At 63.8% G+C, this 23,282-nt stretch overlaps 3 protein-coding genes across 5 annotated transcripts in view; 2 read left to right on the top strand and 1 right to left on the bottom strand.

Annotated features, from left to right (window-relative positions):
• LOC112441154 (CLK4-associating serine/arginine rich protein-like) overlaps positions 1–3,071 on the bottom strand; it is a 32,023-nt gene extending 28,952 nt beyond the window's left edge. Inside the window, exon 1 of one of the 2 annotated variants that reach the window (XM_034931921.3) lies at positions 2,761–3,071. The gene's annotated coding sequence lies outside the window, so the exon portion shown is untranslated. Of the gene's footprint in view, positions 1–2,370; positions 2,686–2,760 lie in introns of those variants that run through there. The other variant, XM_034931920.3, reaches the window with a different exon arrangement.
• Positions 3,072–3,350: 279 nt separating this feature from the next.
• On the top strand, positions 3,351–22,182 carry DUSP8 (dual specificity phosphatase 8). Of its 2 annotated transcripts, none has more exons than XM_034931917.3 (7): positions 3,351–3,472; positions 10,298–10,636; positions 12,243–12,381; positions 17,174–17,340; positions 17,958–18,117; positions 18,312–18,435; positions 18,655–22,182. In XM_034931917.3, the coding sequence occupies exons 2-7, from the start codon at positions 10,406–10,408 to the stop codon at positions 19,718–19,720; spliced, it is 1,887 nt and encodes a 628-aa protein (XP_034787808.1). In that variant the 5' UTR covers positions 3,351–3,472; positions 10,298–10,405; the 3' UTR covers positions 19,721–22,182. The 2 variants fall into 2 exon arrangements, with proteins under 2 accessions (XP_034787808.1, XP_034787807.1); XM_034931916.4 differs by lacking the exon at positions 3,351–3,472 and adding an exon at positions 4,088–4,332.
• Positions 20,439–21,625, top strand: LOC134731178 (uncharacterized). Its single transcript, XM_063608029.1, is given in 2 exon segments — positions 20,439–20,987; positions 20,990–21,625. Coding segments are annotated over 2 exon segments (1,185 nt in total).
• Positions 22,183–23,282: the final 1,100 nt, after the last annotated feature.

The raw sequence follows: 23,282 nt of genomic DNA, 5'->3' as shown, positions 1-23,282 counted from the left end.
TGAAATACAGAACCACACAGACATTATCATCAGGTTGTGGGAAAGCAGCAATGTGGACGAATCTCAAAAGTATTTCCTTAAGGCCAAGCAAGGTGGTTCACGCCTATAATCCCAGCACTTTGGGAGGCCAAGGTGGGCAGATCACCTGAGGTCAGGAGTTCGAGACGAGCCTGGCCAACGTGGTGAAACCCAATCTCTACTAAAAAATACAAAATTTAGATGGGTGTGGTGGCGGACGCCTGTAATCCCAGCTACTCAGGAGGCTGAGGCTGGCGAATCGCTTGAACCCGGGAGTCGGAGGTTGCAGTGAGCTGAGATCGTGCCACTCCACTCCAACCTGGGGGAACAAAGAGACTCTGTCTGGAAAAAAAAAAAAGTATTTCCTTGAGTGAAAGATGCCAGGGGCAAAAGTCCTCTCATTGTTTGTTTCCATTGTTTCCATTTTTATAAAGTGTACGAACAGATAGCAGTAACTCACGGTGACAGGTCAGAGGGTGAGGACAGGGCACCAGGGAACTTCTGGGATAATAAAGTTTCTAGGTCTCATTATGATGGTGATAAAACTACATATACAGTTGTCAAAACCCATCTACTGGCAGGGTGCAGTGGCTCACGCCTGTAATCCCAGCACTTTGGGAGGCCAAGGCGGGAGGATCACCTGAGGTCAGGAGTTCGAGACCATCCTGGCCAACATGGTGAAACCCCATCTCTACTAAACACACAAAATTAGCTGGGCATGGTAGTGGCCGCCTGTAATCCCAGCTACTTGGGAGGCTGAGGCAGGAGAATCACTTGAACCCAGGAGATGGAGGTTGCAGTGAGCTGAGATCGTACCACTCCACTCCAGCCTGGGCGACAAGAATGAGACTCCGTCAAAAAAAAAAAAAAATCTACTTGAATAATGGGTGCCAAGGGCTGGGGAGGGGGTTGGGAAGTTGGTGTCTAATGAGGACAGAGTAGAGTTCCAGTTTTGTAAGACGAAAAGCTCCAGAGATGGGTGGTGGTGACGGTTACACAGCAAGTGAATGTACTTAATGCTGCCAAATTCACTTAAAAATAGTTAATATGGCACACCGTATGTTCCTGCATGCATTTTACCACAATAAAAAATCATACGGTTTTTAAAGAAATAACGGGAGAAAAAGTCTACTTGAACAGCTGGGATGGGCATTGTATTGAGTTAGCTATGCCTTGACTTAAGTTGGGGAAATAGTGGCATGGAGGTTTGCTACACATAATTAGTTGCAACGATTATATGCACATTAGCGAGAAAAGTGAACCCCACTGTTCCTTCTGCGCAATAGGGATGCTTTAAGAAACGACCTTGGACGTCCTCCCGGAAGCGAGAGGAGCTTCAGGCGGCCGAGCCTGCGCCACGGCCTGCGGACGGCAGAGGGCGCGCGCGAACCGCCGGGCCGGCCCCGCTCGGACCCCACCTGCACGGCCCGGAGCGCGCGTCCCCGCCCCAGGCTGCTGGACCCCCGCACGTCCCTCGCCGCGGCCTTGGCGCCTCCCTGGCCCCTCGCAAGGTCCTCCCCAGCCCCAGAGACCCCCGAGGCGGCGTCTACAGGCCCGGGCCGGGACTGACACCGCAGCCCCCTCCCTGGTCGCGCCTCCCACCCCCGTCCACACCTGTGCCGGGAGGCGGTGCGGCCGCCGAGCTGAGCTGAGCTGAGCTGACCTGGTCGGGCACCCAGGCCCCTGAGCCCACCGCCCAGGCCGGCCTCTGCTGGGTGCAAAGGCAACGTGGAACTAAGCAGCGGGGCTGCAGAAAAACCACCGTCCTCTCCAGGGTGCCACCTCCCTAGTCCGCCACCCTGGTTGGGGGCAGAACCTAACGCTCTCAGTGCTTATTTGCATGAAAATGACTACGGGGATTATAACAATCGCCGCCCAAGGCACTCTGCCCCCCAGGGACAGCCCAGGCCCTCCAGGGGAGCCGTATTCCCCTCCAAACCACCCCCTGGGAGCCTCCAGGAGGCACTAAAGGTCGCTGCCTGCCACCTGCTCCAGCCTGGCCAGTAGCTGCCCAGGGTATAACCAGAGCTCTTAGGGGACAATGGGCACTCCCAGGCCACAGGCAGATGCTGGTCACATCCCAGCTGGGCAGAAGACACGCCCATCGGGCTCACCTAGGCCTGGCAGGGGGAACAAGCCAGGTGAGGCTTCCCCCCAGGCGATAGCCCCTCTATCTAACGGACAACAGCTCCCATGCCTGCGGGTCCCAGGTCCTTTCAGGCCTGTGACTGCCTCCTCAAGGACCTCCTTCGCCCCTTCCGGGTCTCAGCCTGAATCCTCCTGCCCCCTCCCAGGGCCAAGCCTCCCCCACTTTTCAAACCCAGCAAGGCTGCACCAGGCAGCCCTACTCACCTGGCCCCGCATCCGGGTCCGGCACCTCCAGTCTCAGGGACCCCCTCCAGCCAGGGCCTCCCTTCTCGCAGGGCCCTCCCGCTTTGGGGCGCAGCCCCAACCCCAATAACCCCTGGGCTCCCTTCCGGGACAGACCCACTCCCGCCAAGGCGTTTGTTTGTGCTGTGTGCCAGCTCTGCGCCAGGACGCACTCCACCGCCACCCCCACCCCATACGGGCCACTGCCGCTCCCCTCAGGCTGGCCAGGGAAGGGAGCTGCAAGCGCTTATTAATCGCCAACGGTGTACTCAGCTCTGAGGCTGGCAGGAAGACTGAGTATGGAAAGGGGGAGCCCCAAACCCCGCTCAGCATCCCCTGCTGCCCACAGTACTCCCCACCCCCAGCCATCACCATTGGCACCCTGAGCTCCGTGGTCCTGGTGCCCACTGAGGGTTCTGCGGTCGTTGCGCCAGCTTCATTTTCTGTGGCCCTTCATTCAACCAGCGGCCGAAGCCCCCTTCAGAGCCCCAGGGTGACCCTGGGGGGCCCAGGCTGGCTGGGGGCTCGGGGGCAGAAGGCGGATCCCCCCACGCTCCCTCTCCACCCGGCAGCGGGGAGGGGGCCTTTTAGAAATGTCTAGGGTGTCTCGTGACAACCCCCCCCCCCAAAAAAAATCATTACTTTCAAAGGCTCCCAGGCTCCTGGGCAGGGGTCTTTGTCCCCTTCCTCCAGGACAGCGAGGCCTCCCCCGCCCTCCCCCTGCAGCGCGAGTCTGACCCCCTTGCTCCCGCCCAACACCTGCCGAAGGTGCAATTACCCGTGCGTTCTTCCTGCCCCGGACTCGCCGCGTCCCCGCCGCACGCGCGGAGGTGTTCCCACAGCGGTCGGCGGGGTGCGGCCCCTCAACAGCCCGCACAGGGGTCGTCGGGGCGGCTTTCCACGGAAGCGGGAGGGCTGGGGGTCGTGGGGGGTCGGCGGCGTCCTGGTGAGCCCGCCCCCGGAGTTTGCGGATGTGTGACCCGAGGCAGCCGGCTCGCCTCTGAGGGTCCCAGGTCCGCCCGAGTGCAGGGGGATCCGGCTCCGTCCTGCGGGGGTCGCGGCGGGGCGAGCACAGCCGCTGCAGGTAAAACGCCGCGCCTGGGTCTGGGGAGGGCTCCCCAGCGGCGGCCCAGCGCCAACAAAGGCCAGGAGAAGGGGAGAGCGGCGCCGGCGCCTGTCCGGGTCGTGGGGAGGACTTCGCGCCCGGAGCCGCTCAGCTGGACCGTCCGGGGTCTGTGCGACGCGGCTGGGGGCCCGGGTGACGGGGGGCCTGGGTGACGCGGGGCCCGGGGCCGGGAGGGCTTCCTGGAGGCGGGGTCCCGGACGCCGCGTGGTCCCTTTAAGAGCCGGTCCCGGGGTGAGGGCGTAAGGCGGCGGCAGCGCGACCCACCCGCACCCTGCACCCCGCCCCCCCCGCGGCAGCCGCCTCAGCTTCACCCCGAGCCCGGGCTCCGCTGACGTCACCTGCCCCCGAGCCGCGCGCGCTGATTGGCTGCAGGTGACGTCAGGGGCTTTTTTCGCTCGGCATGACCTCATCCCCGCCGGCGGCCCCGCCCTCCGCCCCGGGCCTGTCACTCGCGGCCGAGCGCGGCGGCCGAGCCGGCTCCCCCCACAACGCCCCGCCGGACGCCGGACGCCCGAGCCCGAGCCCGAGCCCCAGCCCGAGCCGCGCCGGAACCGCCCGGCCGCGCCCGCCGAGCCGCGGGGCTGGGATGCGCGCCGCGAGCGCGCGTGCCCGCCCGCAGTGCGCGCGCCCCGGCCCGAGCGAGCGCTCCCCGCGGCGTTGGCGGCGGCGGCGGCGGCGACGGCGACGCGGCCCGCGCGCTCCCCCGGCCCCTGCCCCGGCTGCGCGGGCCCCCGCCGGGCCCATGGACGGCGCAGCCGAGCGGGCGCCCTGAGCGCGGCGCGGGTCCCCGGAGCGCCCCCGAGGCGAGCGCGAGCGAGGTGAGCGGAGGCGCCGGCGGGGCGGGGGCGGGCGCCGGGGATGGGGTTCACCGGCCCGGCCCGGGGGGCGGAGGGCGCCGCGTCGGGGGCGCTGGGGCAGCGGCACCCGGTGGGCGCCCGGGAGGAGGAGGCGGCCCCGGAATGAGCGGCCACGGCCGGCCAGGACGCCAGGGACAGGGAGGCCCCTTCCCCGCCCCCCGCAACGCCCGGCGGACCCGGGCCCAGCCCACGCCCGCCCGCCGCGTTGCCGCCCTTCTCCCCGCAGCTCCTTCTTTGGGTGTGGAATGGGGGGGGACAAAAATCCAGGACCCACCAGGGCCGCCTGAGATCCAGCGCGGATCTGCGCGAGCCCCCGACGTCCCGAACGTCACCCCCGCGGGGGCCAGAACCGGAGCAGGCGGACCCTGGCCCGGAGTCGGTCCGGGAGGTGTGGAGCCTCGGCCGTGGGAGGGACGCGACGGCCTCTGGCCTGGGACACCCGGGAAGGGGCCTTCCCCTGTCGGGGGGGAGGGCTGCAGATCCATCCCCCCAGTGTCCAGGCCGCACTGCATCCCCACCCCGGGGTGCCCAGCCGGCCCCTGAGGGATAAAGCCCCCGCGCCCTTCCGCCTGCTGCAGAGGCAGCCGCGGCGCTGGGGGAGGGGCTGGCACAGCCAGGCTGCTGCAGCCACCTCGCTAGGCCCAGCTGCCCAGCCTGGGATGCGGAGCAGACCAGGTGGGGGTACCTAATAGTCTGGCCTGGAGGGGAGGGGGCAACAATAGGCCCAGCCCCAACAGGGTCACCCCTTCTGGGAGAATCTGCCTCCGTCTCCCTGCTGCGGGGTGTACCGGCCTCTGCTGAGGGGAATAGGGGCTCTGGTGCTGCAGTGATGGGGGGCGGGGACACTGTGGGATGGAGGAGGGGGTGGCAGGATGTAGCGTGGCTCCGCAGTGCTCTTGCTGTGCAGCTTGGGGTGGGGGTGGGGTGCTGCAGGCCTGGGAAGCTCCTTTTGTGCCCCAGCGGGGGGTCTGAGGGGAGGTCCAAGCCCCCGCACTCTCCCTTGCCTCCCTTCTGGCACAGCCCACCCAGAGACACTGTTGCACCTAGGGCGGTCCAGGGGTGAATGTAGCACCCCAGGCCCCAGCCCTCCACCAGGAGGACAGTCCCATGCATTCACTGCTAATAAGCACTGGATGCGGATGGCAGATCATGTGACCCCAGCTGGAAGTTCATCCTGAAGTCTCGCTGAAATACCTCCTGCTGCAGCCAGCCGGGGGCTGCACGAGTGTGGCTGGGCAGGTTCTATTCTCCTGGTATCCTCTGTCCTCGGGGAGGCTTCTGGGAATAAAGTCCCATTAACAGAGGTGCAGAAAGACGCTTAGAGTCAGTCTCTGCTCCAGGACCCTTCTCTTCTCAGGCTGGGGCTGAAGTCAGGGCCTAGAGGCTGCCACTGGACAGGTGCCTCGAAGGGGCATCAGCTAGGGCCTGGGGAGACCTAGGTGTCACTTCTTGCAGAAGGCAGGGAAAGGGGCAGACCCACAGTGAGAGAGAGGTGGTTGGACTCTGGCCATGAGAACTGCACCCGCTGACGCCCCCTCTGCCGGAGTTGCTCAGGGCAGTGAACCTTGGAAGCGCCACACTGGTCCTGATGTTTAGCATGTGGCACAGTGACCAGCAGGAGGGACACAGGTCTGGTGGGAAGGGAGGGAACCTGGATATGTCCGGCTCTGAGACTCGACTGTCACGGCCCCTTGTGCCAAGTCCTCCCATCCCCTGCCCTGCCCGGACCCCGTTCCTGGGATCGGAGGGAGCCCCCAGCCCCACCCCACATTCTCCCAGGTCCACAGCTTCCCCAGGCCAGCGGAGCAGAGTGTAGGCCAGCTTGGGTCCTACACCACTAGCCAAGGGAGCTGAGGGGAGGCAGGGATGAGGGCATCTGGGGGAGCCCAGTGAGGGAAGATGAGCTGACCTGTGTGAGTGCAGGGTCCCTGCCTCCCAGAGTTGCCACCCACCAGTCTCTCCTCAGCCTCCTTAGTGTGACGATTTCTGCCTCCAGAAGCATCCCTGGGTGACAGTGAGCCGGACAGCTCCAAGAGCCTGCCTAGGTGTGAGGGGGAGACACAGTCCCATCCCCCCATGCTTGACAGTCCTGGCAGCTGTCTCTGAAGGTAGTGAGTCCCCATTTCTAGGTGCTGAGCAGAAGGTAACATGGTAAGGATGCTGTCAGTTGAGAGCTGGGGGTGGCCTGGGACTCCCTGGTCCCGTCTGTGCTCAGGGACAGGAATGTGCTGCACAGAGACGCTGGGTGTGGGAGCTCGTGTTTGTAAGGAGTCTGAAGCTGACCCCTCGGGTACCGGAGTCCTGGGGTTCTCAGGGGATCCTGCATACAGAGGGCAAGGACGTGCGTGTACTCTAGTGTATGTCCAGCCCACGTGTGCGCACATATTCACGCGTGGGTACTTGCACACAGGGCAGGTGGATTGCAGGTAAGGAGCACCAGCCCTGTGTGTGGAGTGGGTGTGCAAAGAGGTGTGTTCTGGCACGCACAGAGGGCAGTGTGCACGCGGCACTGGAGCCAGGCATGCTGTGTCCCAGGGGAGGGTGGCGGCCCGGTGCCTCCTGGAAGGTGTGGGCCTGGGAGGAGCCTTCTTCTGACTTTGGACTTGGAAACTGCTTCCTCCTGGGCTCAGAGACCTTTGAAAAGGGTGTATGGGGCCGTGCTAGGGGGCATCCTGTCCCCAGCCCTGCCTCTCACCCCCCAACCCCTAGGCACTGGAATAGCAGGGCCACAGGTACTCAGGAGGGCTTGGCATGTGGGGCCGTGAAAGGAGAGGCGTGGAACCGACACCATCCACATTTCCTTATCTCTGTTCCCACATGGCCAGTGCTGGCCCCCCTGATCTGCACCAGGCTGTCCTTAGTGTCTCTGCTCCCCACCCCACCCAACCTGCCCCATCCCTGGCATAGCTGAGCCCCGATCCTTAGCATCTGGGGAGACAGAGGTGAGGAACATGTCCCCCTGGGAGCTGTAGGTCCAAGGAGACCCTGTGGGTGAGGATGCTCTCCCAGAGGCCAGCATGGCACAGAGGCTTCCTGCAGGAGAGGGCACTCGGCCAGCCCTTCGCAGTACAGAGAAGGCCTCTGAGGGGGCAGGGAGCCGGTGAGCTGCAGGGAGCGTGCTGGGCACAGCAGGTACCGGGAGTGGGAAGGAAGGTTAGGACCAGGTAGGGCAGAGGAGCGGAGGGGCTGAGGACTGGGCTCTGCACTGCCGGGCACCTGCTGGGGTGGGTAGGAGAGAGCAGGGAGGGGCGCGTGCCCACTCTGCAGAGGAGCCTGCTCCATGGTGGTGGCTGCCGCAGGAGCAGCGGTTGCCTGGCACCTCTGCTGTTGCCATGGTGACGATGGAGGTGCTAACTTGCTAATGAATCCCCTTCGGCTGCAAATAACAATACTATTGTGGGTGACAGGCCCAGCTCCAGCTCAGCGTTGCTTAGGAGGCAGAGCAGGGCCAGGTAAAGGCCAGGACCCGTCCTCCCGCGCCTCCAGCCCCTGCCCACCACCCTGCAGCTGGACTTGCCCTCCTCCCTCCCCTCCCTCTGGGTCTCAGATCTGGCTGGCTGCACCGAGGTCTCTCATGGCAGTGTCAGGACTCAGGGCTGTATGAAGGCTAGGCCCTGGCTGCAGAGAGGGTGAGGGCCTCTCCTCACACCTGCCCTCCTCCCTGCACTGGGGGGTATTTGCTTCTGTTGTTTTCAGTGAGAGAGAATCCACCCCCACTTAACGGATGAGGACATTGAGGCCGGGGCAGCTCCTCAAAAGACCCCCAGCCCAAGTGTCCCTGCCACTGCAGCCTTCTCGGGGTTCTGGGTCTCTGAGCTGGACCCTTGAGTATCCTACGGGGTACCTGGAGCCGCTGTCTCACCAGAACCACACATCTGGGCCCTCGCCTCTCACCACCTGTGCAAGGCTCAGGTAGAACTCGGGAAGGACAAACAGCTCATCAAGGACCCCCTGTGGGCAGTCAGGGACCCCCTTGGCAGGCAGAGACCCTCCACAGCAGGCAGGCAGCAGGCCCTTTTGCTGTTGAACTTGCTGGGTCTGGCCCTGGAGAGGACTCCCAGGCCTCGTTCCCCACCCTGTGGTGGAGGCTGGAGCACCAGCCCAGGAACGTTATCTGAGTGGGATCCTGAGGCCCTGCTGACCAGGTGCCACCGCGATCCCTGGTGTCAGCCGTGGGGTCAGCTGAGGCTGCCCATCCACAGTCAGGTGTTTCCCTGGCCTCTGGCAACAGGAGGGATGGTGGGAATGCACAGAAGCCTGGGCCCAGTCGAGGCGGGAGGGGCCAGGCAGGGGCCAAGCTTGAAGTGTCTGGAGAAGGAGAGTGAGTGCGAGGCTGGGGCTCCTGGGCAGGGAGGAGCTGGGACCTGCCCCTCAGTGTGGAGTCGGGGCTGGGCCAGGGACGAGGTCCACACCAGCCTTGCACCTGCTGCTCTGTGAACTCTCCCACTGGCCCCCGCCGGCCTGGGAGCTGACCTGGAGAGTCCAGAAACGGTGGTGGCCTCTGTCCCCAGCCTGCTGTTTGCAGTGCATGGGTGTCCTCAGGGCGCCTTCCCCCAGTGCCTCCTGTGGCTGTGGGTTGGGGGTCTGGCTTGCTGAGGGCCCGCTACCCACCGTAGCCCGCTTTGCACAGGGCGCAGGGCCCAGGGTACATCTATCTCCCAGCCTTCCCTCAGTCCTGAGCTGGGTGGAGTAAACTTCCTGACTGCCTGGCAGCTGTGGGGGCACAGGGGAGATGGCATTGCAGGGACACCCAGTGCCCATCTGTGTGTGACCCAGGTGTGACCCAGGCCCCAACCCTGCCCCAAGCCTCGGTTTCCCCATAGTTAAAGCAAACTCATCATCCTTAACACTGTGCGCCTCCTAGGGGCTGTGAGTCTAAAGTGGACCCAGAGGAAGGCCAGTCCTGGCAGGTGACAGGGAGATGGGGCCCGGCAGTGGGGCAGTGACAGGCTTGTCATCAAGCCTGCAGGAGGGGCTTCCAGAGACTCCATCCTCAGACATCCCTACTCCACCTGCCCACCCGGCAGTCTGAGGCCTTTGCAGGCCATGCCGAGGGCCTGGCACCTGCGGGGTCCCCGACACTGACCCTCCTCCTAGGGCTGCCCCACCCCTCCCATCCTGGGCCCTATCAGCCCCTGAAGGAGCCTCCTAGACCCCAGGCTCCGCTAGGGGAGGGGCACTGTGTGGGTGCGACATGCCCCTGCAGGAGCTGGGCACTCACCCCCAGCAGGCACGTGGCGCACGCTAAACCTCAGCCTGCAGGTCAGGAGGGCAGCAGTGGCAAAGGAGCCGTGCCTCTGTGCCTGAGCCCCTCCCGCACCCGCCTGCTATCCGGCTGCCCCCGGGAGCCCACTCTCCAGTGGAGGCAGCCCCAAGGCCACCATCCACCAGGGGCTGGATTATCGGCTTACGGAGCTGCCCTGGAGTCAAGTCTCCGGGGATTGGACTCCCTGGGGCTGTGCTAGGGAGAGAGGGGCAGGTGTGAGGACAGCAAGCCCGGAGGAGGGCAGAGAGCTTGACCATGTGGGAGGGTGAGGTGCAGTCCAGACCCCGACTTGCTGGGGGTCCTGTGGTGGAAAAGATGCAGAAGTCACAGCAGGGAGATGCCTGTGTCCCAGGGATGAGATGGAATGTTCTGGAATGCCTAAGGGTCCGTGAACCCCAGGGCCCACAGGAAGGACCCCTGGCCTCTTCCAGCCCTCAGACCCTTCTCTGTGGGGCCCATTTGCCCCCCTCTGCCTTGTTGCATCCTGCTGAGAGCTGGCCTTGTGACCTGGACGGGGTCTCTCCAGAGGGAGAAGGGTTCCCACGGGCACATGTTGGTGTGTCCTGGTGGGCGCAGCTCCCAGCTCTGATCTGTCCTGGGGAGCTTCTGGGTGCCACCCAGGGGCCCGCAGCACTGCTGACCATCCCCCTGTCCCTGCAGGTCCGGCACCATGTGCTAGGTCACTCCCAGCGCGAGGCCACACCTGGGCCGTCGGAGCAGCCCCTCCTCACTTCCGGGGTCACCCTCCCCAGCACCCATTGCCCCACCATGGCCGGGGACCGGCTCCCGAGGAAGGTGATGGATGCCAAGAAGCTGGCCAGCCTGCTGCGGGGCGGGCCTGGGGGGCCGCTGGTCATCGACAGCCGCTCCTTCGTGGAGTACAACAGCTGGCATGTGCTCAGCTCCGTCAACATCTGCTGCTCCAAGCTGGTGAAGCGGCGGCTGCAGCAGGGCAAGGTGACCATTGCGGAGCTCATCCAGCCGGCTGCACGCAGCCAGGTACCCAGCCCACTGCCCACCAGGCATGCATCACGTCCAGGGTCCACAGCTAAGGGGCCCTCAGCTCGGGTAGCACCCCCCTCCTCTGCCTTCCAGTCCAAACTCGACTCCTTGGGGTCACAGCCAGGGGCGTGTGGAGCAGTCCTCTCTGGCACTTGCCTCTCACCGCTGCCTGTTGCCCCTGCTCAGGGCATCCCCCGCACCCCCGCCCACAGCACCCTTCCCTACCCTCCCTCCAGGGCCTCCTTGCTCAGCTTCTGCACAGAGGTGCCGGGCCCTCCCCACGCAGATAGGACTGTGTGGCCAGGGCCAACCCAGGCTCACAGAGGGGAGCAGTGAGTGGAATAGCAAGGTGTGACCACATGGCAGTGGGAGCAGCCCAGCTGGCCTACACGGGACAGGGACAGCTGTGTGGTCCACTTCCACTGCTGTGAGGACAGGAGGGGTGGTCAAAAGGCACACGTGAGCAGTCCGTGTCCCCGTCCCACAGCTTCCCCCAGCCCGCAGAGTATTCAGGGACCCAGAATTCTCTCTGTGGCCCCCCAGGAATGTCCTTCTGGGGAAGGACAGCTCATTCTGCCCAGGACCATCAGGTGCAGCTGGGGAGGGACCAGCGGGGCTGTTGACCTGTGAAGGTGGCGGCACCTCCTCCTTCTACTGCCTCGCAGGGGACAAGGGTGACAAGCTCTTGGCCCTGGAGGCTTTGAGAGGGGTCTGGGTCACTGATAGGCCCTGTTCAGAGCTGGGACATGGGAGGACTCAAGTGGGATGGCCACTGGCCAGGAGTCCGCCCGCCCCAAGGCCAGAATCAGCTCCCTTTGGTTTCCAACAAGGGGAATCCGGTGATTAATGACCCCCAGCAAGGACTCCCGGCAGAGTGCGATCCCATTGGCTGCCGGTGACGTCACCCAGCCCGGGGTTGGCGGCTCAGCTGGCTTAAGGGCTGAGTGTGTGCTTGCAGGGCGGGGGCACCGGTGCTGTCTGAGCAAAAGCCGCTCAACATCTGGGCTGGCCCTTGGGGTGGGGGAGGAGGGCAGGAGGAACCCAGCTTCCAGCTGCTGCCTCCGGAATTGGTGCAGGGGCCTGGGGTCCTGCTGCAGCCCTCTGTTTCTCCGCTGGGGGTTGGGGAGGGGATAGGGTGGGGAGCAGAATTGCTGGCTACAGAGTTAGCCCCACTGAGAGCCCACACCCGAAGGCATGCGTTTCAGGGCCAAGCTTCTCTGTCCCTCCACCACCCTGGGAGCCAGCCAGGTCCTATCCTGGGCTCCCATCGCACTCACCTGTGTCTCCTCCACACAGGCCTGGCCCAGAGCGTCCGTCCCCTTCACCCATGTGCATGGCATGGGGGCACAGCTGCGCAGGGCAGGAGCCCACCCCTCCCTGCCCCCATGGCTTGCTGTGTGGTGTGGGTGTGTGCATCTGGGCCTCTGGCAGATGGAGGAGAGTGTGTGACTGCACCTGCCCTCCCCTCCAGGCAGCAAGGTGACAGCTGCCTGCCTCCCATCATCTGATGCCCTTACTATTCCCTTGAGCCAGCATGGCTGGGACGGGGCCAGGGCATCGATAGGTGGAGGCGGCATGCTGATCTCTGCCCCATGGCCCCCAGGTGGAGGCTACGGAGCCACAGGACGTGGTGGTCTATGACCAGAGCACGCGGGACGCCAGCGTGCTGGCCGCAGACAGCTTCCTCTCCATCCTGCTGAGCAAGCTGGACGGCTGCTTCGACAGCGTGGCCATCCTCACTGGTGAGTCCATGACCCACGCCTCCCCGAGGCACTTGCTCCGCTGGCAGTGGGGCTGGGGCTGGGGCTGGGGCATCAGGGAGGTGTCCGCTGGGCACGGGGGGATCTCCACACATCTGTGGTTCTTGAGGCCCCACCATCCTCTCCCCAGGACGCCCACACTTCAGGACCCACCAATATGACTATCCTCAACACAGAAGGAAACCTCACAGTACAGCTGGGCTCCAGAGGTGTAGGGCAAGGCATGCAGGCTAGGAGCCCCTCCCACTCCCGGAGCTCCTGTCAGAAGCCGGAGGCAGAGGCCCCATCCTCTGGAAACTCAGCTGGAGCCGTGGGGTCCCGAGGAAGTCCCCCCGCCCCCGAAAGCCCAGCTGAGTGCAGGTTGCCTGGCAACAGCCTGGCATCAAGGCTGCTGCCTGGGTCCCAGCAGACAGCCCCCAGGGATCCCTGTGGCCCAAAAGCAGCCTGGGCAACTGGCCCCAAGCCCTGGAGGCAGGGAAGCCGCCCCCCTACACACGCTGATACACACTCATATACACTCACACACTCGTGGTCCCAGAGAGTTCTTTCTTTCCTTGGGCTGTGGCTGAGGGCGTGTCTGTAGAATCCACCTTCTGGGGTCGGCCCAGGTCCCAGAGCCGGACGGAGCTGGCCTGTCCCAGGGATGTGCACCCTCCCCCATCCAGGTCTGGGGTCTTTGTCCAGGCTCCTTCTGCCTGGTCTCTGCTACCAGGGGCTGTTCCAGGCAAGCAGAGGATATGGGGGACTGTGGGGTGCAGGCACGGTGGGGTGAGGAGTAGGCAGCCAAGCCAGGCCCTTGGCCCTGCATCCAGTGGAAGCAGGGACCTTCACCCAGCCTGAGGGTGGCTGTGGGGGATGAAGGGGTGGCAGCCGCTTTGGCCAGGCCGACCTCCCGACATGCCATGTCCTGGGACCTAAAGGGCACCTGGGAGGCTTGAGGGTGGTCCAGCGTCCTGGGCAAGAGCATTGAGGCCAGGCTCCCTCCCCACCTGTCTGTGGGTGAGACCAGCACCCTGCACTGCTGGGTGGCCATGGTCAGAGGGTGTCTGTGCATCCGTGCATGGCTCTGGGCGTCTGGTGACCAGCATCTGCCTCTGCGAGTGTGTACGTGAGCATGTGTGTGCATGTATGTGTGTGTGTGCATGTGCGTGCATGTATGTGTGTGCATGTACGTGTGTGCGTGTATGGGCATATGCATGCCTGTGTGTGCGCATATGTACATGTACGTGTGTGCACGTGTATATGCATGTATATACATGGAGGTATATTTGTGTATGTACCTGCCTGTGCTTGTCTGGGTGAGATTTGGGATTTGTGTGCGTATGTGTGAACTCTCAGAAGCAGAAGCCACAGAATGACGCGCTCTGATCCAACCCTGTTCCCCTAGGTCCAGTTTGAGGACTGAACTGGTGGGGGGCGGGGAGAGAGTAGTTTGGGGCTTTTTACAGCTCACCAGGTGTAACAGGACCCCTCCCAAGGGCCAGTTTGCTGCTCTAGCCAGGAATGGGAGTCAGGAGACTCTTCTTGGAGGCTGAGAAAGGTCCCAGAGTGGCACCTCCCAACCTGCAGGCGGATCCCAGGAAAGTCCCAAGCCTGGAAGGGCCTGTCTCCCTCGAGGCCAGAGTGGGACGGTTTGGGGGGCTGGGGCCCTCACCCAGCACTGGTGGGTGGGACAGCATGGGTGTGCAGGTGGGCGTGGATGGGTGTGGGCATGGGAGGGGCCGGGCCTGTGCTAGGATTTGCCAGGAGGGCACTCCCAGGGCCTGGTCATGCCACCCTCAGAACTGCCTTTCTGTGCTGACATCTGCCGTGCAAGGTTGAGGCTGTGTCCCCTTTTCTCCAGAAGTGCAGCTGCCAAGGAGTCCCAGGCCCCGTGGTATACAGTGGGCTCATGGCGACACCCAGGCAGGCCCACGGGCTCTGCCCTCAGGCTCCCTCCCACCCTGTGGTGGGCACAGCCCCTGCTCTGGGCTGGCTCTGCGAAGAACCAGGGAGAGTGGGAAAGAATATATTGGGTGGGGCAGGGGTGCTGCCCCTCACCCAGGAGAAGGGATGTTCCAGGATCCCGCAGCACAGGCAACACAGCTCCTTGGTCCATTTGCAGGGACAGTAGAGGCCGGAATGTGAGGACCAAGCCTCTGTCCTCCCCACAGCAGGGCAGGTTTGCGGGAAGCAGGAGAGAGACAGTGGCGGGACAGGCTGTGCTGGGGTCCCAGGACTGCTGTGAACCCCACCTCCCCCTGCCGCTCCTCTTCCCCCACTCCAGCTGCGCTGCTCACGATGTTGGGGGGCAAGCGGCAAGGGATGAGAGAGGGGCCTGGCCCTTTAAGCAGCGGCCCGCAGTCGGCCTTGGACCCTTGGCCGGGCGACTGCACTGCAAGTGGGTGGAGTGGCGGCTCCCGCCCTGGCGGGGAGTCCGGGGGTCATGGAGGTGGCGGGCAGAAGTGCGTCTGTGACTGTGGCCATAAGCGCTTGCAGGGTCTCCCAGGTGGCATGGGGCAGGCACATGTCCTGGTACACACGCCTTTTTTCAAGTCTGGGATTTCACTGTGAGTAACAGGTGAACTGCAGGCGCTGCCCCAGAAACCCCCGAGTCAGGGAGCAGGGATACTGGGAAGGCGCCTTTGGAGATGCCTGGGGGTAGGGGTGCCTCCCCAGGGCCCAAAGAGTGCTGGGACCTACAAAGGGTCCACTGAACCCCAACACCCCTCACTTATCACTCACCCCCAGAGCCTGGGTGGTTCTGAAATCCCTGGAGCCTCGGTCCCTGCTAGGCCTGGCATCCACAGTGGGGTGTGTAGGGACATCCACACTACCTGCTCCGCCTGGGGAGGTCCTGGGAAGCTTCCTGGGGAATTGCTGACATAGCTGTCGGTTCTCTGCACCTGTCCAGAGACTTTCCTGCCTTTACCTCCTCTGGGAGAGGTGGGAGGGTTCTGATGGAATCCCCAGCACCTCCTCCTTTGGCCAGGCCCTGGAGAAAGCAGAGAGTAAGGCACAAAATCCCTGGGAGAGCCACAGGGAGGAGGAGAGGCAGCAGGTGGCAGAAGAGTCTGCAGAGAAGTGGTGCAGCCCTTCCACCTCCCTGGGGCTGTCCTGCAGCGGGAACATCCAGGGCTACCCCAGCTCAGAACAGTGAGTGGAAGCCAGCTACAGTGCCCATCCCAGCCTCTGCTCAGGGGAACCTGCAAGCTGGGGCGTCGTTGGTGACAAGTCACCTACCTGCTTTCCCCTGTCCAGTCAGCAGGTTCCCACAGAAGAGACTGTTCCTCCAAGGCTGCTGCCTCAACCCACCCAGCCTGGAGCTTCCCCCATCTCCACAGTCCCCCAGCGTCACGCCCTTTTTAGGGACACGGGGAGCTGGCACAGCAGGTGTTCTGGTTGGGGGTTTGCACACACTCCCCTGTCCTCAGGAGTTATCCAGGGTGGCTCTACTCCACCCAGCAGGGGAGAATGGAGAGAGGAGGAGCCCTAGGCACTGGGGGCACGCGGGGCAGGCAGTGGGCACCTGCTACACATGTGGCACCAGCCTCTTCTGCAAACCAGGACAAAAAAGAGCCCTGGGGTTCCCAGGCCCTGAGCTCCCGCCGTCACTCCCCTGCCCCGTCCAATGGGATAGGGCAGGCCTCAGCCCAGCTGCCTCAGGCTCTGCACAAGCAGGAGCCGGCTTGCCATGGGGGCTTATGTTCTGGAAGGTGTCCTCGGGGTGGTGCTGGGCCATGCTGGCTTCACCCTCCCAAGAGCCGGCAGCCACCAGGTGGGTGCTGCCCAGTTTCTGGTCCACATCGGTGGTCGCCCCAGCCAGGTCAGGGACGGCCAGGTCCATTCTCACCATGTGTCTTCGTGCTCATTATCTTCTTGGAACCACACGATGCTGTGTGGCAGGCAGGAGGAGGAAGCTGAGACCAGAGCCATGGTGTGCACTACCCATGGTCACTGAGTCAGACATCCAGGGATTCACGTTCGGGTCCTTCCAGCTGGTGCAGGGCAGGGGACTTCCTCCCACCAGCCTGTGGCCTCGGACTTGGACGTGTGTGGAAGGCAGCAGCACACGCTGGTCACGTGTGCAGCGGGTGCCCACTGCCTGCTCCGCGTGCCCCCAGTGCCCTGGGCTTCTCCACTCTCCGTCCTCCCCTGCTGGGTGGAGTACAGCCATAACCAGACGGCAAATGCCCCGAGGGCTGTGCCAGGGTGATGTCATGCCTGGGGACGGGGAGGGCCTCTCGGAAGCCCTGGCCTCCTGGTCCTGGCACCCAAGCCCAGGCCTGGGGCTCCCAGCCAGCTGGAGGCAGGGAGGCATTGCATCAGTGCAGGGGAGGAGGAAGGCCCAGCCTGGCCCCAGGCCATGGGTATGGGAGATGGCGGGGCTCGTGAGGGCCTCTCCTCTGGGCTGTGTGACGCACACCCTCAGCAGGAGACCCCTGTGGCCTTCAGAGGCCCTGCCTGGGCCCAGCGCGTGCCGTGATGGCCAGCCACCTCAACGCCACCTTTACGGGCATCCTAGCAGCGTCCTCAGCTGGGTCAGCCCCTAATTAGCGTGAGGAGGAATGTGGGCGTAGGTGCAGGCTGTAAATGTGTGGCAGTACCCCCTCCCCCCATCGCGGGCAGAGCAGGTGCGCCGCCAGAGGCTTGCCGGCTGGGCTCAGGTTCGGGTCTGGGCTGGGTGTGACTGATCCTCAGCAGTAGATGGGGTGCCCTAGGCGGACAGGGCACCCTAGGTGGACAGGGAGCCCTAGGTGTTCTCTCAACCCACTCGACGGCCCTCCTCCTACAGGGGGCTTCGCCACCTTCTCCTCCTGCTTCCCCGGCCTCTGCGAGGGCAAGCCTGCTGCCCTGCTACCCATGAGCCTCTCCCAGCCCTGCCTGCCTGTGCCCAGCGTGGGCCTGACCCGCATCCTGCCTCATCTCTACCTGGGCTCGCAGAAAGACGTCCTAAACAAGGTGTGTGTGCAGTGGAGTTGGGGGGGTGGTCAATGGGAAAGGGGCAGGAGCTCCAGAAGCAGCTTGGCAGCGGAGCGGGGGATGAGGGAGGAAAGGAGCTGAAGGCAGTGGATGAGCTGGGTGTGGGAGAAGCATGGGTGGGGGCCCAGGAGGACCCCAGGCTCCCCACCCATGCCCCTGGAAGGACCACAGCAGGGCTTGCGGGAGGGCCCGGCAGGGCTGGGGGGAGGAGCAGGGAGCTGGCATGCCAAGCTGCGGATGTCACTGGGCCTCTGGCCAGCTCCGAAAGAATCCCGTGTTTTAAAAATGGTGACGAGGGAAAAGGGTAAAAGCCACCACCCAGGCAATCATAAAATTCCTAGGAGCCCACCACCAGCCGTGGGTGGGGCCTGCAGTCGGAAGCCAGCCATGCCCCACCCCCCGCACGGGCCCAGAGTGCCAGGGTGGACCAGAGAGGCCTCCTGGGCCCTCCCCTGGATACACTGGGATCTGGGACAAATTCCAAGGCTCCCAGGATTCTAAAGGCCCTCCTGACGGCAGGGCAGGAAAAGCCTCCACCTTCACTCCCGCCCCGAGCTTCTCCCACCCCTTTCCAACCCGCCCTCCCGCCCCTCCAGGATCTGATGACGCAAAATGGAATAAGCTACGTCCTCAACGCCAGCAACTCCTGCCCCAAGCCTGACTTCATCTGCGAGAGCCGCTTCATGCGGGTCCCCATCAACGACAACTACTGTGAAAAACTGCTGCCCTGGCTGGACAAGTCCATCGAGTTCATCGGTGAGTCTGCGGTGGGCGGAGGGTGGGGACCTGGCTAGAGGAAGGCTAGAGCTGTGTGTGGCCACAGACACAGGAGGGGTCCCCAGGAAGTAGCCGGAACTGTTGGCAGTTGGGCGGGTGGGGTCCCCTACCTGGGCCAGGGAGAAGCTGTGCAGTCTTAGCCCTCACCTGGCCCCCATGGCCCACCTGCCCAGATAAAGCCAAGCTCTCCAGCTGCCAAGTCATCGTCCACTGTCTGGCTGGCATCTCCCGCTCTGCCACCATCGCCATCGCCTACATCATGAAGACCATGGGCATGTCCTCCGATGACGCCTACAGGTACCGCCTTCCCCAGTCGCGCACTTGTGGCTCACAGCGTCGCCTCCCTTCCCCCGGCTGCCCACTTGCACCAGAATGACCCCACCATCCAGGACCCGTGGCAAGGGAGGAGGGCCTGAAACCAGCCTGGCGCACATGAGCTCGTGGGTGCCCAGCGGGTGCGTCAGGTGGGCAGCCTGGCCCCGGCGGGCGCCTGGGACTGAGCCTCCTCCCCCGCAGGTTCGTGAAGGACAGGCGCCCGTCCATCTCGCCCAACTTCAACTTCCTGGGCCAGCTGCTGGAGTACGAGCGCAGCCTGAAGCTGCTGGCCGCCCTGCAGGGCGACCCGGGCACCCCCTCAGGGACGCCGGAGCCTCCGCCCAGTCCTGCCGCCGGGGCCCCGCTGCCACGGCTGCCACCACCTACCTCAGAGAGCGCTGCCACAGGCAATGCGGCTGCCAGAGAGGGCTGCCTGAGCGCGGGCGGGGAGCCCCCCGCGCCCCCCACACCCCCCACGCCCCCGGCGACCAGCGCGCTGCAGCAGGGCCTGCGCGGCCTGCACCTCTCCTCGGACCGCCTGCAGGACACTAACCGCCTCAAGCGCTCCTTCTCCCTGGACATCAAGTCTGCCTACGCCCCTAGCAGGCGGCCCGACGGCCCCGGGCCCCCCGACCCCGGCGAGGCCCCGAAGCTCTGCAAGCTGGACAGCCCGTCGGGGGCCGCGCTGGGCCTGTCCTCGCCCAGCCCGGACAGCCCGGACGCCGCGCCCGAGGCGCGCCCACGGCCCCGCCGGCGGCCCCGGCCCCCCGCCGGCTCCCCCGCGCGCTCCTCCGCGCACAGCCTCGGCCTGAACTTCGGCGATGCGGCCCGGCAGACTCCGCGGCACGGCCTCTCGGCCCTGTCGGCGCCCGGGCTGCCCGGCCCTGGCCAGCCGGCCGGCCCCGGGGCCTGGGCACCGCCGCTCGACTCCCCAGGCACGCCGTCGCCCGACGGGCCCTGGTGCTTCAGCCCCGAGGGCGCACAGGGGGCGGGCGGGGTGCTGTTTGCGCCCTTCGGCCGGGCGGGCGCCCCGGGACCAGGCGGCGGCAGCGACCTGCGGCGGCGGGAGGCAGCGAGGGCTGAGCCCCGGGACGCGCGGACCGGCTGGCCCGAGGAGCCGGCCCCGGAGACGCAGTTCAAGCGCCGCAGCTGCCAGATGGAGTTCGAGGAGGGCATGGTGGAGGGGCGCGCGCGCGGCGAGGAGCTGGCCGCCCTGGGCAAGCAGGCGAGCTTCTCGGGCAGCGTGGAGGTCATCGAGGTGTCCTGACCCCTCCGCTGCCCTCGGCCCCGCCGCCCGCAGCCAGGCCTGTTATAAATGTATATTATATATAATGCAAAGAAAGGTAAATGGTTTTACTGGGATTTTTATCGAGAAGTAAATATTTCGATTTTTTATTTATTTAAGCTGTTCATTCTGGCAATGATTTGGCAAGAGTGCGGGTGGTCCTCGAGCTCTATTTTTACTGTCTGGTATTTAAACTGAAACATACGTTTCTAAGCAATACGAGGCCACCTTCAGTCGCAAGCTGGGTGCCAGGCCTGGGGCCCCTCCCAGTTCCCCCGCCCCAGGAAACACTGCTGACCTTTGCAAAGGCTGCCGAGCTTTCGTGCACTTTTTACATAACAAAAAGGTGAAAAAAAGGAAAAAAAACTTCTTTGCCACAAACTGAGCCGCAGAACCCCCCTTCTTCCCCCACCCACCTCCCCTGCTCCCTCCCTTCTCTGCGCCGGCCTAGGGCTCTGCACCAAAGCCATAGGATGGAGGAGCAGGAGCTGGTGTGCCCCGGAGAGGTGCGGCCAGCCCTCCATCAGCTCCAGGCACCAAATCTTGGTGGCAAGGAGGGCACCCCGCTGCCCGTTGCCCCAGAGCTGTTCTCTGGCAGGGGAGGACAGGCATTGGGCCCCATGGTGCCAGGGTGTTCAGAGGGGCTGAGAAATAGAACAGTGTGTGTAGGGGCTTCGGGCAGGGGGTTCTGGAACATCAGATGAGGTGGAGCCCAGGGGAGGACAGAGGTGTTAGTGCCCCCAACTCCTGCCAGAGCCCCAGTCCAGCCACAGAGTGGCTCAGAAAGGCCATTCCTAGAGGGCTGCGGCCCTCCCTTCTCCCTTGCCCATGCCCCCAGAGCTGCCTGCCGGGCAGGGTGGCACCACTGCAGGAGAGGAGCTTGGCCTCCGGGGGTCAGGCAGGAGGCGCCTGGCTACCAGTGCTGGCTCCACTGGGCAGGAAGCCCTGGACCCCCAGGTATGAGGAGGGGGTGGTCTTAGGGTTCTGTTCCAGGTCTGCCCCGCCCCCCCCCCCAGCCATGCCCCAGGCAGAACTTGGAATTCAGGTGTGCACCTGCAGGCTGAGGGGCTCTGTGAGCAGGTGCTGCTCACACAGGGAGTTCAGGCGCCAGCCAAGCCCCTGTGCTGCTGGGATAGGCCTGCTTCACTTAGGGAGTGCTGCCTCAAGACAGGTAAAGCCCCCTCGTTTGCCCCCACCCCCATGGGGCCGCTCAGGAGAGAAACTCCCATTCACCCCTTTCCCAGGGTGCTCTCTCTCTCTAGGTGGCATGCCAGCCCCCAAACACAGGTGGCTTTTGGGCCCAGGTGGGTCAGCCTGCTGCCCCTGTCCCATACCCCCTCGGGCCATTGGGACCCCTGCCCTTCAGATGTCCTAGGGTCTAGGAGTGGGGCCAGTCACTGTGGGAAGAGGCCAGGGGCTTGGCCGGAGAGGCAGCCCAGGGCAGGACCCAGTCCTGAGTCCTGGAGCAGGGCCAGGGAGGCGCCCATCCCGCCCCGGCCAGCCGCCCTCTTTGCTGTTTCTTCTATTTGTTCTTCTTTTCACCCACAGCTCTGTGTTCCTGTCATCCCTCCTTTCAGCAAAAGTCCTGTTCCCGTTCCCTCTGTCCCCACCCACTCCTGTTCCCCCAAGAAAATAAGCTATCGTTGTATTTGCAATCTATGGATTAGAGGTTTAAGTATTTATTATTATTGGTTAATTATTATTAATTATGTAAATTTGCCTCCCGTCTGTCTGTTGTGTTGGGTTTCTGAGGAGACCCTGGGTGAGGAGGATGCACTGGCTTCCCGCTTCTCGCCCCCCATCCCTGTGCTGTCCGGGAGACAGTGGTCTGGGGCCACTGGTTGGGCCCCCTTCTCCCTTCCCCTCGTCCCTTCTGCAGGCCGTTGAGGGGGGGCTGTCTGTCTCAGTCTGTCTCTGCTCCCACTCTTGAGGCACTGGTTACCCCAAAGTGAGCAGCCAGCAGGGGGACGAAGGTCCTGTGTTGGCCACTGCCTCCTCCAGTGCTGCAGGAGGCTGGCTGAGGCCCCACCTGGTGGCTTTCTCCTGACCGAGCCCTGAGTCCTTTTCAAGCCTCTCTCCTGCCCCTCCCACCTGGCCACTGCCTCCTCCAGTGCTGCCGGAGGCGGGCCAGGGCCCCACCTGGTGGCTTTCACCTGACCCAGCCCTGAGTCCTCTCCAAGCCTCTCTCCGGCCCCTCCCACTTGGCCACTGCCTGGCATTGGGATCGCCCCAAAATGGACCCGGCCCCTCCTGTTATTTGCTGGGAAGTCCAGCGGAGGAGAGGGTGCAGGTCCCCCGCTGAGCCTCCAGTCTCTGTAGACTGGGCTGCCGGCCCTTCAGCCCCCCTTGGAGCCCCTCCCGCCGCAGCCGCACCTTCTGCTCCTGGCCCCTCCCTTTGTATTTGGAGACAATGTGTTGTAATAAAGCTTAAAGTGGATGTTTTCCCCACGACTCCGCGCCTCTTCCTTCAGACTGGTGGTGGGCAGGGTGGGGGCAGAGGCTGCTGGGAGGCAGGCCTGAGACCAGAGCCTGGTGTGTTGGGTCTGGAAACTTGCCCCAGGCTCACACCGTGGGCGAGCTCTGAGAATAGTCCCTGGGGGCCAGGCATGGGCACAGGTCCTCAGCTGCACCTTTAGGGTGTAAAACACACTTTTTTGGTTGTTACAGGCTAGTAAAAGCTTAAATAACTTAAAACGATATAAAACCTCAGTGTTACACACCAGTCCCCTCACTCCCACAATCCCAATGTGAACAGTTGGATGCTTCCCTCCCAGCCCCTCCATGTGTGCTGTGTGCTGTGTGCATGTGTGTGGGTGCATATACGTACCAGCAGAAATAGGGGTCTAGCTATATATAGTGTCTCCAACCAGACTTTTTTTTTTTTTTTTGAAATGGAGTTTCGTTATGTCATCTAGGCGGGAGTGCAATGGTGCGATCTCCGCTCACTGCAACCTCCACCTCCCGGGTTCAAACAATTCTCATGCCTCAGATTCCCAAGTAGCTGGGATTACAGGCACGTGCCATCACACCTGGCTAATTTTTGTATTTTTAGTAGAGATGGGGTTGCACCATGTTGGCCAGGCTGGTCTCAATCTCATTGACCTCAAGTGATCCGCTTGCTTTGGCCTCCCAAAGTGCTGGGATTACAGGTGTGAGCCACCGTGCCTGGCCTCCAACTAGCTTTTCAAATCTTAAGTAATGTGCATGTCATACAAGGATCAAAAGCACACCAGGGTATGTGGTAGAAAGTACTGGTTTGTCTCCCCCAGGCTTGTCCCCAGCCTCCAGGGTCCTCTCCCTGGAGGCAGCCCCAGCCCGGCCTGCAGAGCCCCGCCTCCCCCCCCCCCCCCCCCCCCCCCCCCCCCCCCCCCCCCCCCCACCGAGGGCAGACCTGGCTGCTGCAGGTGCCACAGGCTGCAAAGATTCACAGTGTGCGTGCAGCCCGGGCTGAGGCTTGTCTACACTGTGGCAGAGGATACCAGATCTGTCCTTACCACACAGACCTGGTTCATGCAGCTTCTTCCAGGTTTAGTATACCTATCCC

This window comes from Pan paniscus, chromosome 9, assembly GCF_029289425.2.
Source record: "Pan paniscus chromosome 9, NHGRI_mPanPan1-v2.0_pri, whole genome shotgun sequence".
NCBI lineage: Eukaryota > Metazoa > Chordata > Mammalia > Primates > Hominidae > Pan > Pan paniscus.
This window is presented reverse-complemented; position numbering and strand designations above follow the sequence as displayed.